At 43.8% G+C, this 25,672-nt stretch overlaps 1 protein-coding gene and 1 pseudogene across 1 annotated transcript in view; one reads left to right on the top strand and one right to left on the bottom strand.

Annotated features, from left to right (window-relative positions):
* The window catches only part of CPVL (carboxypeptidase vitellogenic like), a 145,331-nt gene that overhangs the window by 75,428 nt on the left and 44,231 nt on the right, over positions 1-25,672 (bottom strand). The window contains exons 4-7 of the mRNA XM_004604050.2: positions 20,049-20,163; positions 19,043-19,101; positions 17,661-17,740; positions 10,100-10,166 (exon numbers count right to left, since the gene is read on the bottom strand). Coding sequence (XP_004604107.2) covers positions 10,100-10,166; positions 17,661-17,740; positions 19,043-19,101; positions 20,049-20,163 — 321 coding nt within the window. The remainder of the gene's footprint in view (positions 1-10,099; positions 10,167-17,660; positions 17,741-19,042; positions 19,102-20,048; positions 20,164-25,672) is intronic.
* LOC105942786 (60S ribosomal protein L17-like) lies at positions 15,602-16,156 on the top strand (annotated as a pseudogene).

The following is a 25,672-nucleotide window of genomic DNA, read 5'->3' as shown; positions in this document are numbered from 1 at the left end:
AATACTTATAAGAACTTCTGATTAACTCATACTCTTTCTATGCAGCTGAAGAGTCAGGAGATTTCAGGTTATATGACTGAAACCTGCTATTCAAAAGTCTGGGGCCCAATTTGCAAACACTTTCATATGTACTTGTTCAGTTCTTCAGGTTTCAGCATAAACCTTGCCTTTTCTAATTTTATGCTCACAAGGTAGTCACAAATTCACTTTCAACTCAAAAAGAAAATACTGGCACGTGCAAATGAACATAACTGAAAATGGACATTTGTCATGTGCTTAAGAATTAAAGCAACATGAATGTTATCTAGTAAAATTCAGCAAGTTTCAAACTTTGAAAAATAATTGCATTCCTATGGCTTCAAGCCTTTATATCACTCAGAACTTCCATTTGCTCCATAAAAATTCTATGATCAAAGCCAAGTCTTTAGGATTAAAATTATGTCTTGGCCAGAAAGAAATACCTTGGCTGGAGAATTTCTTTTCTGTTTGTATAGGGTTGATGAACTTTTGAGATTCCATACAAAATACTCAAAGACAGGTTCAACTTCCTTCTATGGAGGTGGGAATGTTCTGTGAGAAGAGGTGAGTCAGAGATGGTACAGTTCAAGGAGAGAACCCAGACTTCACACCCGGTGTCTCCAAAAGCAGTATTACAATCCTTTGCAAACTCCTTAACTACATCCTTTGGACTCCAGAGTCCAGCTGCTTAGATTACAACCTTGGCTGGTTAAACCTTGATCAGGCATACTGAACCCTCTACATCTCAGTCATTTCATTGTAAAGTGGAGAGGAGGGGTTGGAGAGCGAGTACAGCAGGAAAAACACTTGAAGGTTTGATACCTGGTTATCCCCATGGTCTTTGGAGCCTGCCAGGAGTAACCCTGAGCACTGTTGGGTGTGACTCCCAAACCAAAATTAATTAATTTTGAAAATAAATGGGGATGATATTAGCATGACCAGCTTTATCAGCTTAAACAAAGATATGGGTTAAAAAGGATATTTATAAGATAGAAGGATAAAACAGTGCTCAGTGTCATGCATATCTTATGACCCATTCTCAATAAGTATTCTCAAATGAGATCTATAAAGTACAAGAGGTAAGCTTAGTACTTCCCAGGCTCTTCTTCTAGCTACCAAGTTTGGTGATCACAGGTCTGGCAAGCCAGGATGACTGTGGGGATCCACACAGCTGCCACAGTGGATCTCCCGTCCTTCCTGAGATGTTCCGCCTTATTTCTGTCAGTGTCTGATTTCTCTCACCACAAATATCTTCCTGTGGCTTAGGCTCTGCCCTCATTCAGATATGATATGAGTATGCTGGGAATAAGAATAAAGTGATCAGATTCTTCCTAATACAGAGTGAACTGATAGTAAGTCAGAGTGGGAGACAGAAAGAAAACTACAGCATGAGAGCTGGAAGGAGCCTCGAGGAATGAATAAAAGCTAAGCAACTATAATCCAGAAACGATGGAAGTGAGGTTTGGATGGACTGGAAAACAAGGGAGAAGAAAAAAGGTCTGGGGACTGGGAGAGGACCAGGAAAGCAGCTGGAGGGAAATATCATTGACATTTAAATGGTTTTTTTTTTTTTTGCTTTTGCCTTTTGGGTCACACCCGGCATTGCACAGGGGTTACTCCTGGCTCATGTACTCAGGAATTACTCCTGATGGTTCTTGGGGCACCATATGGGATGCTGGGAATCAAACCTGGGTTAGCTGCATGCAAGGCAAATGCCCTACCTGTTGTACTATCGCTCCAGCCCCGGTTTCGTTTGTTTTTGTTTGGTTTTGGGGTCACACCCAGGATTGCTCAGGGCTCACTCCTAGCTCCTTGCTCAGGCACCACTCCTAGCAGTGCTCAGGGAACCACATGCTATGCAGGGGTTGGAGCTGAGGTCAGCTGCATAGAAGGCAGGCACCTTGTCCCTGTACTATCTTCCCGGTCCTCAGAGATATTTTAATGCCGTCAGCAACAGCTTGCTCAAAGCCTCCCTGTGACATTCAGTGAACACTGTGCTTAGGATTGTAGGAAACAAGTGAAACAAGCAAGCCAATGGGGTCACGATGATTGCAATAATGGCCATTGGACTGTGATCACTCAGAGTGAGGAAGATCAAGTATAAGTATGCTATGAAACTATTTATTTTTATTTGAGGGATTCATGTTTTGCTTGTTTGTAATTGGACCACATCCAGCAGTGCTCAGAGGTTACTCCTGGTCCTGTGCTCAAAGGTCACTCTGGTGGTGTTCAGGGGACCATATGTGGGGTCAGGCATCGAACTGTATAGAAGGCAAGTATCTTAATCCAGTTACCATCTCTCTAGACTTGAAACTCACTAATTATTTTCTCTTTTCTTTTGGTCCTTGGGCCCCACCCAGCAGTGCTCAGGGGTTATTCCTGGTGTGGTGCTCGGGATCTCTCCTGGAGGTGCTGTGGGAAACCATCTGTTGCTGGGGATCAAACCTGGGCCTCCTGCCTGCCGAGCCAGTGCTGCAGCCCACTGGGCTGTGTCTCTGGCCTTCTCACTAATTTCTAAATAACTTAAAAATTGAGCTTTTAATCTGCCCTCAAACCAACCACCCTTGCAGAACCACTTCTCAGGTGAGTCAGCATCTTCCAGAAGCTCAATGCTCACCATGGATTTTGTTTGCAGGACCTGCTTCGACTTGTTCTCGGGGGCCGACTCTTTCCCTAGAGCCTTTGAGCCACACACTCTGACGCCCCGTGCCCTTCCAGGGTCCTGGCGCAGCCTGCCTCCCCACGGGGACTATTTTTGCGTTAGCTCCTAGCTAGACCCATGGATATTGAGGGGATCCTCGAGTGTGTCTGGACCTCAAAAACAAGAGCAATCTCGCTAATAGTTACTGGCTCGGAGAGGATAACAGTTATAAGGAAAGTTAATTATGTGAATTAATCGCAGCTTGTTTCTCCTTTTGAAGTCCGTTTTTTTATGCCTCGAGGAGGAGAGTGATTTACAGACATTTGTCTCTCCTTAGAGAAAATGAACTCCAGTTGGCGTTCTGGGCTGGAAGGAGGGACAGGGATGGCGACAAGGGCTCGCCATTGCCTGTGAGACTCCAGGCCTCAGCCGGTCGGTCGCTGAGTCCTGGTCTCTGCACAGTGCCAGGGCCCCCAAGGGTGGCCAGACACATTTTGCTTCTGTTCACGGGAAAAATGAAAACCTCCATGATGGCTGATGTTGAAGTCTTTGTTCGGCCTTCATCTTTGAAGCCAAGCAAACTGCTTTCAGAGATGGTTTCAAAATGAGAGGTGTGAGGAGAGATAATAACAGGAGAGGCAAACAAACAGGAGTCCCGCCATTCCTCCCAAACAAAAGGAGCTTTTCAGTCATCTTAACCCTGTCTCTGTGCACCACCTGCTCGAGACCCCTAGTACATGTTCCCACACCCCGTTTTCAACATGAACTGGAGTCACAGGCATTCCACCCGGGAACTCATCACGCCAGCCACACAGCAAAGATTATCTAAGCAAATACACAAAGCCACCTGTGTGGTAGGACTATCATTCTGGCTCCTGAAATCCTAGTACACACCTAGGAAGGTTATTAACAAGGTCCAGTCCATTTGCATGAAAAAGCAAAAAAAAGATAAAAAGCTTTCTGAACAGACATTTGTTTTTCAAGGATGATTCAACCAATTTTTTTTTTTCCTTTTGGGTCACACCCAGCGATGCTCAGGGTTTACTCCTGGCATTCCACACAGGAATTACTCCTGGCCGTGCTTAGGGAACCATATGGGATGTCGGTGATCGAACCCGGGTCGGCCGTGTACAAGGCAAATTCCCACCCTGCTTTGCTATCGCTCCAGCCCTGTTGGCCCAGGTTCGATTCCTCTGTCCCTCTCAGAGAGCCCCTCAAGCTACCGAGAGTATCTTGCCCTCACGGCAGAGCCTGGCAAGCTACACATGATGTTTTCAATACGCCAAAGACAGTAACAACAAGTTTCACAATGGAGACATTACTGGTGCCCGCTCGAGCAAATTGATGAACAATGGGATGCCAGTTATACAGTGATTCAACCAACTGAAAAAGTATTATTTTGGGGCCTTCCTTGGTATATGAAGACATGGAAAAATCAAAAGACATTTCCCCTCTCTTTATAAAATGCTTACAACTATTGTTTGCGGGTGGAAAGGAGGACAGGCTGGAACCATGTCACACTGCACTGGTATATACAAATGTTAGTATTTTTCTTTTGGAGAGGAAGGGCGTCTAAGGCAGTGCTCAGTCACCAAAGGAATGTCCAGTGAACCAGGCCATCGTGTCCATACCAGGGTCCAAGACTGATACTTTTTGGACTTTGCATCGCTGAGGACCACCAGGACTACAGCCAGAGATACTCAGGGGGCATATGGCACTAGGATTGCCCAAGGTAGAACTGGGGTTGGGTACATACAAAGGCCATGCACCTAACTCCTCCTGGCGCTAGCCGCATATATGTAGATGCCTCCTATAATAAATGTACATCAAAATCAGTGGTTTTCTTGAGGGCTGGAGAATATCCAAGAAGTTCATAGGAGAGGCTGGAGCCCTACCAGACAGTTTAGGCCTACTGGTCCAACATTTCATGGGCCCAAGGCCCAAGGATGCAATACTGCTCAGGCCTTATAGTACAGGGATTATCTCGGTCACCCAGAACTCCAGGCCATACTTGGCAGTGCTCACGGGCGTCCAGGATTGTATCCTTCAATCAGGGGAGCACATGGTCCCCGGAATTGAACCTGGCTCCTAAAACAGTGATTTTAAACCACCAGTCTGTCTATCAGACACAGACATTTCTGCCAATTGCAAAAAGTATGTTGCAATAAACACACGATAGGCTTTGAGCATGCAGGCAAGGGGCCTGTGGTGACGTGTAAATGAAGCAGTTTGGGTGTACTATGTTATTTTGCCAGTTTGGAAAAATGGTTCTCCCAGTGTCCACATTTACAGGTGTGAGAAAAGTGAAAGCTACCAACCTCATGCAATAACTGGATCCAAACCATCCCGGGATGGGATCTGAGAATCGACCCCTCTGATGGCAAGATGAAAAGCACAGACCCAGATAGACTCACAAACCCTGTTCAAAATCATGTGAAAGGGGGACAGAGCCACAGCCTGTATATGTTTAATCTAGAACTCTCTTCAATTCTCCCTTCTGGCCTGCAAATGGAACAAACTAGACAGAAAACACGGCATTCAAATGTTAAAAATCCACCAGGCATTTATATTATGTCTATACAGCTCTTCCTTCTAAATAAAGAAGTTTCCTCCAGATTGAAGAGATCCCATGGAGCTCATGCAAGTACATCTATCCCATGTGCATCTGCCCTCCCTTATCCCTATTTTCATCCCTTTCACAGCACAGGCTTCCTTTAGGTATCTATGTTCACAACAAGAAATATAGAAAGAAAATTCTCTCTATATATATACATTCGGAAACCACTAAGCAGACTGAAAATAGGCGAGCAAGATTATTCATCCAGAATGTGGCAGCCCAGCCACATTATTTGAAAGACAAAGAATTCCACACTGAGCCTCTCACTCTTCTATTGAAGGTGGAGACAGACTCACTCTCAGGTTGTTGCCCAAGTCATGGGTATGTCATTTCCTGCCCACTCGCCAACCTGCTGCAAGGAAGGGACTTCCAGGGAGAGGTTCTAGATAATCCTGATTTATCCCAAAAGCAATGGTTTAAAAAACACTCAGATGTCAACAGTCTAAGCCATCAGAATAACTTTCCCAAACCTCTGAGAAAGAGAAGCATGTAGGTGCTAGAGAAGGAAGTTTCTAGTTCTATTAACTTACCATCCCTGTTGAAACCATGAGACTATTTTTGCTTTCTCTCCCCTTAGAGCACACATTCCTGGACTGCTCTTGCCCAGATCTTTCTGCCTCACCTCTCGGGTTATCACTAAGATTTCCCCCTGAAAATCACTCATCTTTCCTCAGGGCTAGTGATTCAGAAGGCGAATAGCCCATCATCCCCTCATGATCCCCTGTGATCTCTCCTATCCAGGGGGCACTGGGGTAAGTGATCCTGTTAAGCCCTTACAATCCGCTCTGAGAATCTGTATATTCCATCCTCCCTTATCTTATCTATCCATTTCAGAATGGTTTTGGGATCTCAACTGTTTCCTGTGAGATTGAAGAAATATAGGTAAAGTCACTGGAAAGAAGAAAGTGAGCTGGTTGGTTATACCTGGAGATCAGGGGTGGGATGAAGGGAAAGGACAAAGGTAAAAAGGTCCAAATAAGCCAGTGAGGTAAAAGCCAGGTAAACAGATCAAGAAATAATAAGAGAAAAAGATGAACATCCAGATTCAGCTATGCCTCATGCCAACCAATCCATTTTCTGCAAGCTGCTCTGACTAGGATTTCTGTCACTTGCAAGCAAAGGAGCCTTGCTCAACACAACTCTCTAGATCTTCTGCATTCCAATTTAATTCTCACCTCCTGCTTGCTGCCTCTCAAGTATCTGACATATCTACATCGAGAGGTAGATATTTATCCCTTAGACTTTTGGGCTGTAGGACTACCGCTCTAATTGCAAGGTCATTCTGATTCAGATTATTGTGAGACTTTCATATTTAAGACCACTTTCTACCTTACTCATTGCCAGAATGTCTAACACGTGGCCAATGACTCAGGAAGAGCCAATGCTCAATGTGTGTGAGCTGAATTGAGTTAATTGAATTTGGTTACAAATATGTTTCAGTAGGGGCTGGAGTGATAGCACAGCGGGTAGGGCGTTTGCCTTGCACGCGGCCGACCCGGGTTCGATTCCCAGCATCCCATATGGTCCCCTGAGCACCGCCAGGGGTAATTCCTGAGTGCAGAGCCAGGAGTGACCCTTGTGCATCGCCAGGTGTGACCCAAAAAGCAAAAAAAAAAAAAAAAAACAAATATGTTTCAGTGAACACAGTGTCCTTCAACAGTATCCCACTAGGAAGCTGAAAGTAATCAGCTTGCTTTGCAAGTGATCAGTTTGCCTTGCAAGCGATCAGTTTGCTTTGCACATCCTCGAGCCTCACAGGGCAGCTCTGAGCTTTCTCCTGCACACAGTGCACTTGTTTCCACCTGTGAGTCCTTTCATTTGATGTTTTTGTTGTTTTCTTTTCTTTCAGGAAAGCTTTTCTCCTAGATACTGCAGCAGAGACCACTCACTGCCTCACTCAGGGCCCAATCAACTTTGTCTCTGGAGAGAACCTTTCTTTGATGGTCTCACCCAAAGCACCCGAAGCAGCAGCACCATCCTCCCAGCCCCCTGGGAGCTGTGTCTTTTTCATGGCGCCTATCATGACTGAAACGAATTAATAAATAGTACATACTTCTATTACTTTATTTAAAAATGCCTTTCACTCTATGAAAGCAAGGACATTTTTTCTTTTATTCATAATGGTCACTAGCCTCTTTGGAATTTTCATGTTCTCAAAATAATAGCTAGTGTACATCCATCATAAAATAACATGAATGTCAAAGAATAATAAAGAACAAGCTCTAAAATTGTAACCGGCATATGCAAGTGACCCTAACTATATATTAGATCAGAACTTGAAAGAAAAAAATTAAGTTTTATATAATACTATGCTATAATAACTCTTAGTACTTTGACTTTAAACCTGTAGCTAGATAGAGCCTAAGGGAAAAAACAGTTGGGATTAAAAAAATTGAACTTGCATATTCAATATTGAACTTATATATTTCCCTTTGATAATAGTACTTATACAAGTAATCATGAAAGAATTCCCATATTATGGGATTGAGCAAAAGAGTAAATATATTGATGACATTGGTAAACTTGGTCTTTATTATGGGAAGACATATACAAATATAGGATACCCCTTAGTGTGAAGTCATTTTGTTTCTTAGTTCTACCAAAAGATTAAGTCTAAATGAAATAGTAGCCAGCAGCAATGATAATTAGTGTTCAATTCCTAGTTTTAAAGTACCGATTCCCCATTAAAAGGAGCCAACTTTCCTTAGGGGGAGGGGATGATTTCAGGGCTAGGATAGGGAAAGCATAAGAACATTCTGGAACATATGTTTGTTCCTAAAAACAAGAAAAAGCTTAAAGGCCTGCCCGAGGGCATAGGAACCTGGTTGAGGATGATCCACTGATCACATCTGGAACAATGAGACCAATCCAAACTAACAGTGATGGCAATATGTTTTAGCACTTTAAACAAAAATACAAATCTATGTCTGTACAGTGACATGCTGAGGCCAAAGCATGGGGCCACTCCTGGCAGTGTTTGGGGCTATACCCACCTCTGTGCTCAGGGATTGTGGTTATAACTCCTGGTTGTGCCCAGGAGCCCATGTGGTGCCAGGGATCAAACAAGAGTCAATGGCATGTACCTTAACCCCTTTACTATTTCCTCAGTCCCCACAGTGACATTTTAAAAAACAATAAGATAGAAAAGAAGTACGAATCTCCCCTAGAGAAAAATACCTGGTGACAGCCACAAATCAATGGGAAAAAACCATTTCACAATTCTCAAGGTAATAACTGTCTTAGAGAGGGATCATCAATGAAGGCACAAACTACTGGGCGACAAATTTGGAGGCATAAAGGTCTCATGACTTATTCACTCTTTTAAAAGTACCTTTGTAAAAACAATTTGAGGGGCCACACCTTGCAGTGTATAGAGATGACTCCTGCCTCTGTACTCAAGGGCCCATGCGTGGTGCTGGTGATCGGACATAGGTCAGCCATACTCTCTCTCCACCCCTGGAAAGATGCTTTTTCAAATAGGGCAGACACTGCCTGACAGTGATAGGGTTTTCATTACATGGAGTACTCCTGCCAAACCATTTTTTTCTGCCTCAAAGAATGGAGGAAAAATTCTGATAAATTCAGAAAATGGGGCAGTTGACAGAGCACCTCTCCCAGACTTCAAAATCATCCTGAATCCCACAGAGACTGGCACACATCCAAAAGAACAAAAGCAACCGCTGTTGGAGAGGATGTGGGGAGAAAGGGACCCTTCTACACTGCTGGTGGGAATGCCGGCTAGTTCAGCCCTTTTGGAAAACAGTATGGACGATTCACAGAAAACTAGAGGTTGAGCTCCCATTTGACCCAGCAATACCACTGCTGGGAATATATCCCAGAGAGGCAAAAAAGTACAATCGAAACAACATCTGCACATGTATGTTCATCACAGCACTGTTTACAATAGCCAGAATCTGGAAAAAACCCGAATGCCCCAAAACGGATGACTGGTTGAGGAAACTTTGGTACATCTATACAATGGAATACTATGCAGCTGTTAGAAAAAAGGAAGTCAAGAATTTTGTAGTTGGGCATGAAAAGTTTCATGCTGAGTGAAATGAGTCAGAAAGAGAGAGACAGACATAGAAAGACTGCACTCATCTATGGTATATAGAATATCAGAGTGGGAGACTAATACCCAAGAACTGTAGAAATAAGTACCAGGAGGTTGACCCCATGGCTTTGCGGCTGGCCTCACGTTCCGGGGAAAGGGCAACTCAGAGAAGCGATCACCAACTACATTGTAGTTGAAGGCCATGTCGGGAAGGGAGTTGCGGGCTGAATGAGGGCTAGAGACTGAGCACAGCGGCCACTCAACACCTTTATTGCAAACCACAACAGCTAATTAGAGAGAGAGAACAGAAGGGAATGCCCTGCCACAGTGGCAGGGTGGGGTGGGGGGGAGATGGGATTGGGGAGGGTGGGAGGGACGCCGGGTTTACGGGTGGTGGAGAATGGGCACTGGTGAAGGGATGGGTTCCCGAACTTTGTATGAGAGAATTATAAGCACAAAAGTGTATAAATCTGTAACTGTACCCTCACGGTGATTCTCTAATTAAAAATAAATAAATTATAAAAAAAATCATCCTGAATGACCACAAAAAGGAGCAAAAGCCAAATACTTTATAATCCACTGTTGTTTATGAAACTGGGGTTAAGACACAAAGACACATGTGGTTAAAAAAAATAAGGATAATTGGAGAATGTTGAATATAGATTAAATTGATTTTAATGTCTGTGTTCTGAATGAAGAAGCCACAAGTGCCAAGTTACTATATTTCAGTAGATGATCTTGGAAGAATGAAAAGATGACTTCAACTTACCTCCCCAGTGGCATAAAAGTCATTCTTCTGATATTCAGGAAACAACTGGAAAAACTGAATTAGAGCACTGAAAAAAAAAAGAGAGAGAACAATAAAAACACATGGAATCCAAACAGTCTCATGCTATGCTGCCAAATGTAACCCTTTGAAAATGGGCTTCACTGTTGAAGTAACATACCACTTCCAGTGTGCAGAGCACCGCATAATCTGTGAGTGGGTAGGAAATACTGGCAGGCCAACTCTGGAACACTAAGACGCTGAGACAAGTGACTAATCAACCTGGGCAGGTTTCCAAATTTCTGGGTTATCACTTGGATCCTTGAACTGTTGAGGGTGCCCTAGAGCAAAGGGATTTAAGCTTTGCCTGTTACTGAGCAGATCTCACAGGCAGTTAATGCCAGGAGCCCACTAACCCAAGTTTGGGTGTAGATAATGGGCTCCTTCATTGCTTACCTACGTTCCCTGTAGGGAACCCCAGACATCTCTGATGGAGCTTCTAGAATTGCAGGGTTTTAATAATGAAACTTCAGTGTTTTAAAAATCAAAGAGTAGAAAATCTATAAATGACTCTGGTCTAACAGAAAACCACAACATAGGCCTCGACATGGACGTCAGTGGACAGTGAGCTCTGGGCTATGGCAAGGCCATATGTGCTAGAAAGGCCAACAGCCACTTCCGTGACTTGCGCCAAAAGATTTAAATGCTCTCAAGAATGGTTTCATAATTAGCAAGTGAAGGGAAGATTATTGATTGATTCTTTACTTGACTTAAATCTTTCAAAAAGGAAGCAAAACTTTGTTAAGCTCAGCAACTCTGGAAGTTCAGAACCAATTACACCACCAGGGAGGGTTTTGTCCCTACTCCCAGAGAAGAGACTAAAAGCTATGAACATCATCCTGTGAAGATGAATGGCTAGGAGGCCCTACAACACCAGGAGGAAGGGAAGGGTTACTGAGACAAGATGCATCATTACAATCACCACTACCCTAGCTCTAACTTGACTTTTAAAGACCCCATAAAAATCCACCATTAAACACTGTGGCAGAGTTTCAGTGTATTTCGATGTATTATTTAGAGCAACTCAAACCTTTCTAGCTACTAAATATGGGAAGTTGCATTCTATAGTTTCTATGTTTGTACTGGCAGTAAGCTTCTTTAGAGGCAAGATAAAAATAGGAGTTTATGCTCTACCCTTTCTGCTCCAACCTTCAGGCTAAAAAGCACTTTTCTTTCTCTCTTTCTGTTAGTTGCAATGACAAAAGATAATTTAATATAGTCAATCTGAATTAAGCCTGATGTTTCAGCTAAAAGCTTTTCCTTGGAGAATGTTGGCTAGTTGGTAGAGTTGCTGGATTTAGTAAATAAAAATCATAGAAAAATGTCATGCGTGTGAATTTTGGATAAACAACAGTTTTTAGGATGTCCTAAATCTGGCATGGTACATACTTAGATTTTTCATTGTCTATCTGAAGCTCATATTTAATTGGGCATTCTAATTTTAACTGGCAGTGTTAGCTGAAGAAGATAATCCAGTTTTCTTTTCACTTAAACATGCCAGAATTCTCTAGCTGAAGGTTCCAAGACAAGGTCCCACTTGAGGAAATGATTATAGAGTTTTAATTTCACAGTAAGATCACAGCAAAAAAGTAAAAGGCTAATAATAGCAGGCCTGTGGTAGATATTTATTATATGACAGTGAAGAATGATAAGCAAATGTAGCAATTTAGATTTATGTATGTCATTGGCTCTTTCAGCTGGGTTTTAAACAAGGACTATTTTTATGACATTGCAAGGGTTTGCTTATAAATATAATGTAGAAGTCAAAACATGGAATCAAACTTAGATGCCCATGGATGGATGACTAGATGAAGAAGTTATGATATATATGCCTCATGGAATTCTACTCAGCTAGTACTTAAGTCAGGTCATGAGGGAGCTTGAGGTGTTTTGCTAAATGAAATAATTCAGAAAGTGAAAGACACTTACTGAAGAGGAACCATTCATGTGTGGAATACGAATAATCAAACCAAACTGGAAAAACACAACAAAAACAAATCTTAAACTCTGAGAATAAAAAGGTATGGTAGGTTTTGGAGAGAAATGGGAGGAAAGTTGGGAAGACTTGATCAGGGGTCATTTTGATAGCACTTGGGTATTTCTGTGTTGGGTGCAGTGACACTTGTACACACACAGATGTGTAAAGCTATATTCCTGAAGTATTGAAACCTATAGTATTTGACCCAGCAATACCACTTTTGGGAATATTTCCCAGAGAGGCAAAAAAATATAGTCAAAATGATATTTGCACCTGTATGTTCATCGAAGCATTGTTTACAATAGCCACAGAATCTGGAAAAAACACGAATGCCCGAGAACAGATGACTAGTTAAAGAAACTTTGGTACATCTACACAATGGAATACTATGCAGCTGTCAGAAAGGATGAAGCCATGAACTTTGCATATAAGTGGATCAACATGGAAAGTATCATGCTAAGTGAAATGAGTCAGAAAGAAAGAGACAGACACAGAAAAGTCACACTCATTTGCAGAATATAAAATAGAATTGTAGCAATTAATACCAGAAGGCCTGATCCATGGCTTGGAAGCTGACTTCACATGCTGCGGGAGAGGGCAGCTCAGACAGAGAAGGGAACACCAACCAAAGTGCAGTGGAGGATCCACTCAGGATGGGAGAGGCGGGTTGAAAGCAGACTATAGATTGAACATGATAGCTACCCAGTATCTCCATTCAAATCATGACACCCAAAAGGAGAGAGAGAACGTTAAGGAATCCCCTGTCACGGGGAGGGAAGGGGGCGGGGCGTGGGGGGGCGACAGCACAGAGGGGGGGAGGGAGGGACCCTGGGGCCTTTTATGGAGGAGAATGGGCACTGGTGGAGGGATGGGTACTTGAGTATTGTATGACTGTAACACAGGCACGAAACTCTGTAACTGCACCCTCACAGTGACTCATTAATAAAAAAAAATAAAATTAATAAATTAATAAATAAAAAATAAAAACACGTGAAAAAAAAGTTAGTTGTAACAAAAATCCTGCCTCTTCTATATAATTCCATTTGGTACCTTTGCTAGCACTATACTAAGGCCTGGCCAAAAATTTTAATCTGGGAACTGAAGGTTTTGTTCATTAACCTGAATTTTCATAGGAAAGAGAAGTTGGGAGGGCCCTTGGGACACTGGTGGAAAGAAGTGGGCTCTCTGGTGATGGGTGTGGTTGGAATATGTATGCAGAAAAATAGAATTAATACTATTACAAATCCTAGCACTTCAATAAAAATGATAAAAAGTTTTTATTAAGTTAAAGTATAATCTCAGTCAAATGCTATCTGGTGGCAGTCAAATGCTACACAATTACTGAAAACAAAGGGGGCAAAAATGACTTTCAAAGGAGAACGATGAGAAGAAAACTATTTTTCAGAAAAATATTTTGAAAGGGACACTGTGGTATTGAAGACAGAGAAGACCGTGAAATGGTGAGAGCTATTGATCTATATAAGGCATGGTGAATACAAACGGACTTTTTGTTTTGTTCTGTTTTTGAGCCACACCTGGCTGTTGTCAGGGTTTTCTCCTGGCTCTGTACTCAGTAATCACTTCTGGTGGGGCTTGGGGGACCATATGGGATGCTGGGGATCAAATTCAGATCAGCCGTGTGCAAGGCAAGTGCCCTATCCACTGTACTATCTCTTGGCCCAATACTGATGAAGTATTTAATCAAGACATTCAGGATTCAGAATTCTAATACAGAGCTCCGCACCAACAAATGTCAAACTCAGTGGATGGAGAGATACTACAGCATTAAGGCCCTGCATACAGTCAAGACGTTGCTCCATCCTGTCTCCACAAATGGTACCCTGAACACCACCAGCAGTGATCCCTGAGCACAGTTAAGGACAGCCCCCAGAGACAAAAGCATACTCTCAGATAGGTTTAGTCAGGTACAAGCTGAGTATAACAATCTGGGTATATCTCCCCTCTCCACCTTCTGGTCCATTCTCTATCTTTATTCCACTATCCTTTCCTCCCTCACGGATCAGGCAATGTTTAATAACCATGTTGTTGCAAAGCTTTATCAATCCATATTATTTCCCACACAGCTCACTATGTGGAACAGAATGAGAGCAGCATTTCCATTTGGCTGCTAAGAAAATAACTTGAGGTGCGTTACAAGACCCAGGGGGCTTGCTGACCACCAGAAAGTGTGCAGCACATGTAGACAACCAATAAACAGACCGACACTAGTTAGCATCTTCCAGATCAAAGTCAGTACATTTGTCTTTAATAAATGTATTAGTTTTTATTTTCTTAACCAGAGAGGCACTGTGGCTTAACAACACATTTCAAATTAGGCGGAGGGTGGGAAGGTAGGGGGAAGTGTTTAAACATCTTGTTGGGGGCGGGGGAACCTACCTCATTTCCAAACACAAAGAAAAGCCATCTAAATGTGAATGTCAACCGCCTCTTTAATAGTCTACTGCTTACAGCCATGCACTATTAATAGTCAAAGGGAATGGGGGTACTTGGGCGTGGGGGGGATGGTTTTTCAAAGAGAAAGCAAAGCCCACTTTTTAAACCTATAGTAGCCCATTTACAGGTTTCAAAGGGACCTCCTTACTCCAAACACCCATCTGGAGGCCCTGAGAGAAGAATGTAGTCACAAAGGGAAACAAATAGTGTAAACTATAAAGGAAACAGCTGAAATCAGTTTTCTGCACTACCCTTGATTAGCTATTTTCCAGCTCTAAGAGCCTGAAGCAAAAAAGAACTAAAACAGCTATAAACAATGGATGCTTTGAAATAGGTTCTCTTTACATGTCATGCAAGAGGAGATGTACCACATGGCAGCAGTAAAATCCACACGAAGGGTCAACTGGAAGCTGTGACCGTCTTGGAGGAGGGGAAGGAGAGACAGAAAAGATGGCAACTGCTCTGGCTGGGAGGCCCAACACAGTTTATACAGAACCTCCGCCTTGCGGGCGTTTGCTAGTTAAGCAACTGAGCTTATTTGGATTAATGCCAAAAGAGGACTGAGGCGGGAAGGTGACTCCAGGAAGGAGGTTTCTGACTGGAAGGAGAGAGCTCAGTCAGGGCTGAATGAGAAAGACATGGCACTTCAATGAATTTGTAAGTTCAACCGTTTTTAAATGCATCCCTGGAGGGACAAAGGAACAGCGAGAGCGTGAGCTTGGTAAACTAGAGGGAACCTCTCTGAGGGCTAATCTGCTTTCAGGGTCCTTGGTACCCCCACTGAATACTGAACAGAAGTGTGAAAATAAAAGGAAGAAATGAAAGTATAGGGAACAGCAGACATTTTCTTTTGTCTGAAGATGAAGAGAGAAAGAGGAATAAGGCTGGGAGAGAGTCCAGGAAGTTCTCCCCTCTTCTGACTTTGGAGGGGAAGAAAAAAACGGAACAGTTTTGTCTGAGATGAAAAAAGATACTCTCTTCCTCTTCCGTGAGTGGCCGTTGGAGGTCCTGAAATGGTGTGCTACTCGCTGGACCCTAAGAACCCGACGAAATCATGCAAGTCCCACGGCTCGAACCTTCGCGTGCACTTCAAGAACACTCGGGAAACGGCTCAGGCCATCAAGGGCATGCATATGAGAAAGGCCACTAAGTACTTGAAGGATGTCACTCTGTAGAAGCAGTGTGTGCCCTTCCGGCGTTACAAGGGTGGCGTTGGGAGGTGTGCCCAGGCCAAGCAGTGCGGCTGGACACAGGGTCGTTGGTCCAAAAAGAGTGCTGAATTCTTACTGCACATGCTTAAAAATGCAGAAAGTAATGCTGAACTCAAGGGTTTAGATGTAGCTTCTCTGGTTATTGAGCATATCCAGGTGAACAAAGCACCCAAGATGCGCTGCAGAATTTACAGGGCACATGGGCGAATTAACCCTTCTATGAGCTCTCCCTGCCACATTGAGATGATTCTTACTGAAAAAGAGCAGACTGCTCCTAAACCTGAAGAGGAAGTTGCACAGAAGAAAAAGATATCACAGAAGAAACTGAAGAGGCAAAAACTTATGGCCTGGGAATAAGCTCAGCATAAAATAAAAATCTAAGTAAACTGAAAAAAAAAAGAAAGAAAGAAAAGAAAAAGGATATTCTGATCTGATCACTCTCAATTTGGGGGCTGGGTGGGTTTGCTCACCAAGTTATGACAAAATGAGTGGGGTGTGTGTGTGTGTGTGTGTGTGTGTGTGTGTGTGTGTGTGTGTGTGTGTGTGTAGTTAGCTTTCCAGTTGCTGGTTTCTCTAGTAATTTATTATAATGCATAAAGTGGTGCCCAGTATCCAGGAAAAAATATGAGTAATTGGAATCTAGTAATCATTCAAACTGGAAAAATGTGCCCAACTATGAAAGTGCACTTACAAATAATACTAAAAATAGCTAAACTAGATGTAAGGAAAAGGAAGAAATCATGTATTTGTTGTTTGATTGGGCTTATAACTTTACATTTTCCTTCAATTTTTTATAGGAAAGAGAGAAAAGATTAACTGAATTTTTAGCTTGGAAAAGTCACTTAGGATCATGAAAAACTGCAAGTAAAAATGGCATCTGAGAATCACACAGGGAGAAATCCTGGAAAAGGAAACAAACAAACAAATATCTGAAAAGATGTCATATCTGGCAAAGTGAAATATGCTGGAAGGCCAGAAGCAAGCAAGCTCTCAGGCATCTGGTTGAAAAGCTTGGAAATAATTCTTTGGTTGATACTTCTAATACTTCCACTGTTTCTTAAAGGCCAGTTTTACAAAATCACCATCAGTCCTTAAGATTTCTGCTCTTCTGTTTCTGTTTCTGATGGCCAGTTTTAATAGTTATCAATGAAAATATACCCAACTAGAAAATGGGCCCTGTATGTGTGCAGGGATGTTGGGGGAGGGATGCTTGTACATCTACTTCAAAGATGTGCATCACGGAGTATTCTTGAAATACCTTCAGAAACTGATGCTATGCTGTCACTGTCACTATCATCCCGTTGCTCATCGATTTGTTCGAGCGGGCACCAGTAACATCTCTCATTGAGAGACTTATTGTTACTGTTTTTGGCATATCCAATACACACGGGTAGCTTGCCAGGCTCTGCCGTGCGGGCTCGATACTCTTGGTAGCTTGCCGGGCTCTCCAAGAGGGGCAGAGGAATCGATCTTGGGTCGGCCGCGTGAAAGGTGAACGCCCAACCGCTGTGCTATTGCTCTATGCTATGTGAAAAAAATTAGAAAGAAAAAGATACTCGCTTATCTCACCTTTATGTGGAATATGCAGAGAAATAAAGCAAAAGAATAAACAAAACCAATATATAGCCTTGTATTCAGGCCACAGAACTTGAACCAAAAGATGGTGGTGGATGATAGTACTTGGGTGATACGTGTGGTGTAAAAATTTACTTTTTGAAAATGTGTGAAAACAAACAAAGCATCACTCCTGAAGCATATACAATGATGCAAACCAACAATCCCTCTAACCACTAGATGAATATTCCTCTTGACACAGAAACATGGTAGACAGAAGAGTGTCAAGAGAGAGCAGGCCTGTTACCTGTATAAATTTTGTGCCACATCATCCTCATTGGTTGCATATCCCCGGGGATCCTCAGTAAAACTGAAGCCTGTGCCCACCTAAAGGGGAAATAAATATGCAGGTATAAATACAGAGCCACGCGTGTTTCAGAGCCCTGCAGAGAGATCTCAGGCTGCAAGAAATTGACTATATTCCAAAGACCAGGCCTCTGACTGGACTGTTGCCATCAGAAGGATGCTGCATTTCATCCCTTTCTCCCACTCCCCCTCCAAAGGCAAACAAAATAGCAGCACAGAGCTCTGCCCTCAGGTCAGTGGTGAAGCCTCCAAATTCCACAGGGGGGACCCTGCCAGATGTTGATTTAAGGTGGAGGAATTCACCTTTCCTGGCCCCTGCTTCAGTACCCAAAGACCCAACATGGTCTGCTCTCTGAAGCCTGGAGCGTGCGTTACTCTGTGCTGCCAAGAACAAACCCTGGGGATAAAAGATAGCTGTGTGTGTGAGTATGTGTGTTTTCATTTCATTTCTGAGAAATATGGCCACAAAGCCCTTTCACCTTCAGCCAAGAAGCAGTTTTAAGGCAAGAATTTATTGAAAAAGAATAGTACTGAATACCTAGAATTTCATAGGAAACTGGTCAGTGTATCCAAAGGACAACTTCTACTTGTTTCACATCAATAATCTGCTAAAGGGATGCATACCCCAAACCACATCACATGGACATATCTACTGGGGTTTTATCCCACTTCCTCCTGAACACCCAAGAAAGCGGGTGTTTAATTCCAACTTCTGTAGAAATATACAACTACACACTCTGAACGAGGACAAAGCAGATGAGAAAAGTAGGAGCAATGTGAAAGATGGAATTAGTTTTCTCCCTCTTTATTTGTTTTATCTTAGAATCATCAGAGAAGTGAGGGAAATTATTTGGGGGCAAAGGCTCTTCCTGTGTGCAGTGCTGACTCTAATCATATCTTGCAGTTTGTCGATTTCAGAACTTCCTGAGAAGAATCTCACATTTTTGTTCCAAGAGGGGGGCGTTCAGTTCAAGTGAGAAGTGAAGGAGCCCAGCCTTGACTAGCTATGTCTATAAAGAGCGAGGAGTATAACAATCCATGATAGGAAGAATCTGTATCTGTGGGGAACAAAACAAATGTGTTTTTTCTGAATGGCCTAATTCAGTGAGCAGAAGATTTAGTAAGATAAAGAAGGGCAGGGAGAAAGCACACGCACATTTCCCAAGCTGGTTGTAATGATTCCAGTTAGAGAAGCTAAATCTCAAAATTGTTTCCTGATAGATTAGAATTTCTTTTTGAAAGGAAGGAAAATTGCATCTCTTTATGTTGTAAATATACTTAAGAAGAAGAAAAAAAGATAAGGGGCATCTTATGGATACTCACTGGATTATCGATGTAAAGCATGGAAAATGTGCTGGTCCAAGGGAAGTCTCTGCTGCGCACTATTAACAGACAGAATGAAGTTGAACTGGGTCACAGAACATCCTGTCTAAGGTCTAGTTCTGTGCAACAGCCCAATACACTTACCTGCCCCCCCCCCACACACATGTAACCAACTCTTGGTACATCTCTGACATTGCTTCCCCCTCTTCTTTTCCTGGATTTTTCTTTTCCTTTACTTTTCCTGGACTTAGAGAGATTTTACATCTAAGATGAAGGTTGAGTGCACAATCCCCACTAACTGTTTCCTGTCGAAACACCCATTAACCACGGATACAGTAAATATGTCTGTCCTATCCAATGACTCATCCTTTACATTGGAATCCTCTTCCTTTCACTCAGTGCTGAAACAAACAACAGCTTCAACAGAATTGGCAGGCATGGCTTTATATTGAGTCAAAACAATCTGGTCCACTTTCCTAGTTCTGATCCTAGGAAAGTCTGACCCTCCTCTCCCAAAACAAGATCGAGGTAAAACTGAATTACAGAAAGATGAAGGTCTCTCTCCACCCCTTCCTTCTCCCTGGTCCCCACCCACAACTTCTTGCTGCCAAGAATCCCAGCCCCTTATATGACTGAATCATATGGTGTTCAGTCCCTGTGAACAATTTAGGAATAAAATCCCACCCCTTAGTCCCATGTAAGCACTTTCCCAAACAGTAATAAAGACCAACTGTTCTTACAAGCAGAGATTGCTTGGGTCAGCAGCAAATAGTAAGAAAATCATTTGGAACCTTTTCCCAGATTTTGAGGGAGAAACCTGCCCAGCTAAGATCCTCACCCCAGAGGCTCCATTTCCTAGGACAGACTTTGGCAGGAGGCTGTTTTTATCATCTGAAACTGTTAGGCCACTCCGAGTGGCTCAGCATCCTCTCTAAACTGGCTGGAGCAGAGATAAGGTTGAGATGAAGAATTCTCCCCTGGAAGAAAGGGTCAAAGCAGTACTTACAGGTCAGGTTTTTTGTGACAAAAAAAGGTCCATGTTCCACAAAGAGTCCAAACAGAGATGAGCCTCCCGGTCCACCCTGTAGCCAAAGCACGAGTGGGGCATCCGATGGCTGTGTCTGGAGGGAAGAGAGAAACAAGTGTCCACAGGGAGCCCTTCAGAGTCGCCCCCCCAAACAGGTCACGCCCTCCCTCTTTCACGATTTTGGTAAAAGCCTTTCAGACCCCACTGGCCATCTCCTCTCTAAGCCAAGTCCTGGTCACTGCATATTGTTGTGAGCAGGTGTTTGTTCATATGCAATTTTGTGCAATGAATTTTTTTTCACCATCAGATGAAGATACAGTGACAGACGAAGACAAATCACCTCTGTCTGCCCTGCAATGCCTAGATCATGTCATAATGTTTTAAGTTACATAAGCGTTGGGGCATTCTCCCATTTGACCAACAAATTTCCAACAGACCCCTGACCAAATTATATATATATATATATATATATATACATATATATGTATATCTTTCACAGACATACCAAATTTTATATCTATATCTATATCTATATCTATATCTATATCTATATCTATATCTATATCTATATATCTTTCACTGTCCCCTTTCCTGAGATCTGCAACTGCCTTTCAGCTTTGAGTCACCAAGAATGTGGTCACACTGAAAACACCAGGTACAACAGAACCAGGAATGGGTGACCTCCCCTCAGGTCCTCCTGTTTCTGACAACCTGGCAGTCACACCCACAAGCCACCTTTTACTGTGCCAGATAATCTCCTGAACAGCCACAATCCAGAGACTCATTATAAGTCTCTTGGAAGAGAGCATAAAACAACTTGCCATGGCCAGGCCACCAGACCCTGTGCCAGGCTGGTTCATTTGGAGAACCCCAGAGGGCGAGGCACCTCCCTAAAGCAAGGGACCAGCCCCGACAGCTGCAAACCTCCAGAACTCAACTGCCACCATGCTCACAGCTGCTCTCTACACGCTCCGGCTCAGCCTCACCCGTGAGTGAACCTATTCCTGGACCGCTCGGCCGCATATGACATCTCATACCTCAGACCATTCATATTCCAAGTGCACCATATTTGATGGGGTTTAAAGTAGAAGGCAGCCAACCTCAGAGGGAAATATATTTTTATATATCTATATATATACACACAAGGCTCAACCTTTAACAACAAGTTAATGACCTCTTATAGAAGGGCTTAATTTCCTGGGGGAAATACAACAATCTTCACACACTTTCCTCTAAGGAAACCTTTTTGGAGCATTTTCAGCGGTTTATTCAGAACAAACAACACACAATAAATTATTTGGTTCTGCTTTGGGGCAGGGGTTGGGGCTATGGATGGAAACATCCAAAATATGGTGGTGGGAAGGTGTAATAATGGTGGGATTGGTGTTTGAATACTAAATGTAATCAAGTATTGTGAACTACTTTATAAATATAAAATTTAAATAAAAAAAAAGAATGTGGTCACAGGGACAGCAGAGACTTCAGTCAACTCCCAGAAACTGAGAAGCCACAGGAAGGTCCAGGGTCTCTTAGGGCAGACCTTCTTAAACTTAGAGACCCACCTTTTGACAGAGAAGTGCAACTTGGTTGAGCAAGGCCAGAAACCCATCAGATTTGTGATGAGTTCGATTCTGGATTAATTTTTCACTGTTGTACCTTCAGAAAACTTTTATGTTGCCAAGAAAAAAAATTTTTGCACTCCCCCACATTTAATCTGTCACATGGCTTAAGAAACTCTGATCTAGGGGCTGGAGCAATAGTAGAGCGGGTACGGCATTTGCCTTGCACGTGGACGACTGGGGTTTGATCCCTGGCATCCCATATGGTCCTCTGAGCACAGCCAGGAGTAATTCCTGAGTGCAGAGCCATGAGTAACCCCTGAGTATTGCTGGGTGTGAACCAAAAAGCAAAAAAAAAAAAAAATGAAGAAGAAGAAGAAGAAGAAAGATACTCTGATCTAGGCTGTGCAATGCAAAGCCACAAAACCCTAAACAAGGAACCAGTTTTAATGTAGTTGATGTAAAAAAAACAAGGCACCGACAGGGTCAGAATGCTGAGAACTAGCTTTCTCTATAGGGGCTACCACCTCACTTCCTGTCAGGAGCTGCACTTTCCTCATCCAACACACCTTTACCGAGTCCCTCATAAGGGAAGGTGGGACACCTCAACACACCTCTGAGCACCTCAGGCTCTGAACCAAGTGCATGACTGAGCTGTGAGAGGAGGAGGAAAGAAAAATAAAACCTGTTTTCTCTGGAAACTCCACTTTCGGGGTGACAATATAAAAGCCCACAGAAATTCATGTGCTGTTAACAGAGTGATGAGAGGCTGAGGGGAAAAGGCGCTTCCAAGAGACACAGGGATCAGAGAGGTTCTCAGGTGGAACAGAGATGGAAGGTAAGAAGGTTCCAGCCCCAAGAAGTCAGGGCACAAGGCTGAGACAGAGGGGAGCAGCAGGCAAATCCTAGGCCAAACAGGAGCCCTGTGAGAGCACTGAGCTTGGAGGTCACTGGCATTCAGCAATTCCTCCAGAACAACCGGGCCACAAGACCTGGACCCTCCACGGGTCACGGGTCACTGATAGACCGTCAGCTCAGCTCGCTGGCAAAAAGCCAGCAAGTTGGTCCAGCTGCGGCCTCTCACGGAGCCCAGTCAGATGAAGACAGCCCTGTGTTTCACTCTGGGGGCCTGGGAGATCTGTCTCATCCACTTGGGTGAAGGGACAAGGCTGTGGCAGAAAGCAACTCTAGAGTAGGAAATCTAGAAGGTCTGAGGGCCTTCACAGGTGAAGCTTAGCGTGAGGAAGGGTTTCAAATCCAGGTCTGGATTAGACATAGGCCTCAGATTAGGGCAGGGCTAGGTGGAGGAGCAGGGGAGAGCTCTACAGGGGGTGGGTGTCTCTCTCTGAGATTCCACAGCCAAGAACCTGGGGAAGGTTGACCATGCCCATTTCTAACTTCCCCAAGGTTAGAATTTTTTTTTTCTTCTTCAGTCAACAAATCTGGCATCAGGTCCTGAGAAGCATGAGAAAGGAGCCGGTGGGTCCTGCTGAAAGAGGCCTGGAGCAGAAGACTATGCAAGAGAATATGTGGAAAACCGTGGGACCGTCCCTCCTGCATGATGAAAGCATGGCCAGTATACATGGGGGTGTCATCAAGAAGCAGAAAATCCAGAGGCAGGGCCAGGCGGCCACTCAGTAGCAGGGCCTGAGTCAAAGGGAGAAAGCTCTTGCCCAAACTGGGTTCAAGTCTCTGGGTTTCCTCCCCACGCACTGTGGGGCTCCGGGGCAGTAGCCTCAGCTTTCAATGTCTCTCCCCAGGTATAAATTAAGAATCAGTAATAGGACATAAGGCACATGGCTGCTGGTTGTTGGTAGGATAAGACAAGGCTCGTACATCCCATGGGTAGCATCTGGATTCTACCAATAGGTGCTTGGTTTTTTGTTGTTTTTTTTTTTTAATTATTATTGGTTTGGGGACCATATCTGGAAGAGCTCGGGCTTACTCCTGGCCCTGTGCTCAGGGAGCATTCCTGGCAGTGTTCAGGGGACATTATGCAGTGCCAGGGATTAAACCTGGATCTCCACATATGATGCTTGCATTTTACCCAATGTATTACCTCTCTGGCCCATGATTTTTTTGGTTTTTGTTTGTGGGGCAGGGGGGGGGGCTGTTTGTGTATTTTGTCCACATTATATGGTTGGTGTTTTTTGGATTTTGGTGGGTTGGGGACCACATCTGGCAGTACTCAGGGGTTACTCCTGGCTCAGTACTCAGGAATCATGCCTGGAGGTGTTCAGGGAACCAGATGGAATGCTGGGGATTGAACCTGGATTTGCCGTGTGCAAGACAAATGCCTTATCACTGTACCATCTTTCTGGCCCCCACCCTTTATGGTTTTAAGGGGACCAGATGCAGTGCCAGGGATCAAAACAGGACTGGGAAAGACTTTAACCCCTGTACTATCTCTTTTGCCTCTGCAAATACACACTTGTATCTGTGTGTGTTCTGCAAATATGAGCTATTATAACAGTAGGGAATCTAGGGGGCTTCCAGCTGTCACAAACGTTTGTCATTTTTCCTGGTTCCTGTGACTGACATCTTCTTGCTGATTGGTCTGCACTAGTGAGGTCTCTTGCCTCAAAGATCGCCAATGTCCGTAAGGAGTTTAAGAGAAATGAAGACTAGTTTTATAAGTTGAAGCAGCAAAAATAAAAATCAAAGAGCCTTGTAAAGATGCCTGTCCTGCTGGGAACCACATCTCCCATGTAAGACCCTGGTACTGGGGTCCGGCCTGCCCTCATCTTCCTAACCTGTCAGATGGCTCCCAGGCCCATGGCACAGGCTTGCTGAGAGAGTCCTGTGCTATGGTAAGTGCCACTGTGTGCAATGGCTAGAACCCTCTGCCCAACCTTACCTGGACCCTGCTCTGTGTGTGTGTGTTGTTTAACTCCATGATTTTTATCTCCCTCAGGCCCTTCTACTTCCTATCTGGTCCCTCTCACCAAGAACCCCTTCCTCTGGTGTTCTCTTTGCAGGCAGCACAAGTGTACCTGAGGGGCAGACACAGTGGAATCTGTGTGGAAATCATTCCAGTCTCCTCTGGAAGGTAAGGGAGTGTGAGCCCACCCATTTCAGGGGTACCCGACCCATCCCTACCACTTCCTTTCTAATGTGCATAAGCGCATTTGGAAACCACCTCACATGCTCTGTGAGTCTGTGGTTCTTAGTGTTGCTGCATATTTAAATGCTTCGTAAAATGTCTGGTGCCATGGCCAAAATACTTATAACTGAGGACTGGGGACCCCAGGGGTGGTGCGAGCTCATTAGTGTTTCCCAAAGCTCCCAGGTGACCGTCCTATTCAGGCTGCGCTGAGCAGCTGCCAGAGTGATGGTGAGTTGACTTCTCGGAGGTTCCAGGGATCCTGGTCTCCACCCTCTTCCTCTGGCCTTTCATGTCCTTTCCTGTGACTGGGCACAGTGATGGTCCTCTGTGCTCTCTGAAAAAATAGCCTGACCCCGAGAGGCCATACTTTAAAGTCAAGACCAACACCTTGGTGCCAAATTTGTATATTATGCAACTTGGGAGCACGGGACCCTGCATTCTTAGACTGCTGGAGTACTAACAAACCTATACACACGTCTCCCCTCAGCTGACCTGACTCGGCAAATTTACTTTACTGAAGGAGGTGAGGGGAGGGAGGCTGATCGACCTTTGAAAAAGGCCGGCTTTCTGAAAGAAATCTCCACACACATCTTTCTACTCTGATGAGTCAACTATGAAGTAATACTTCCCTTATCTAGAAAGAGATGTAAAAGTCAGATGCTGGGAAATACAGAGGGCTGAGAGCAAGTTGTCTCACTGCCAGCAGACTTTGGTGACATAACAGGGGATAGCATGATGCTATGATTAGAGAAAGCATTATGGCTTGAAGTATCTGCATGAAAGTAGTACATGATGGTGTTAAGTGATGGCATGAAGGTATTCTGTGATCATCCCTAGGGGGATATGTCTGGCTCTCCATGTAAGAATACAGTCCTCTCTCATTCTTCGCCCTCATGCAGGGGGCAGAGAGGGGAGAATAAAAGTGCAAATGACACCCC

This window comes from Sorex araneus, chromosome 1 (genome assembly GCF_027595985.1).
Source record: "Sorex araneus isolate mSorAra2 chromosome 1, mSorAra2.pri, whole genome shotgun sequence".
NCBI lineage: Eukaryota > Metazoa > Chordata > Mammalia > Eulipotyphla > Soricidae > Sorex > Sorex araneus.
This window is presented reverse-complemented; position numbering and strand designations above follow the sequence as displayed.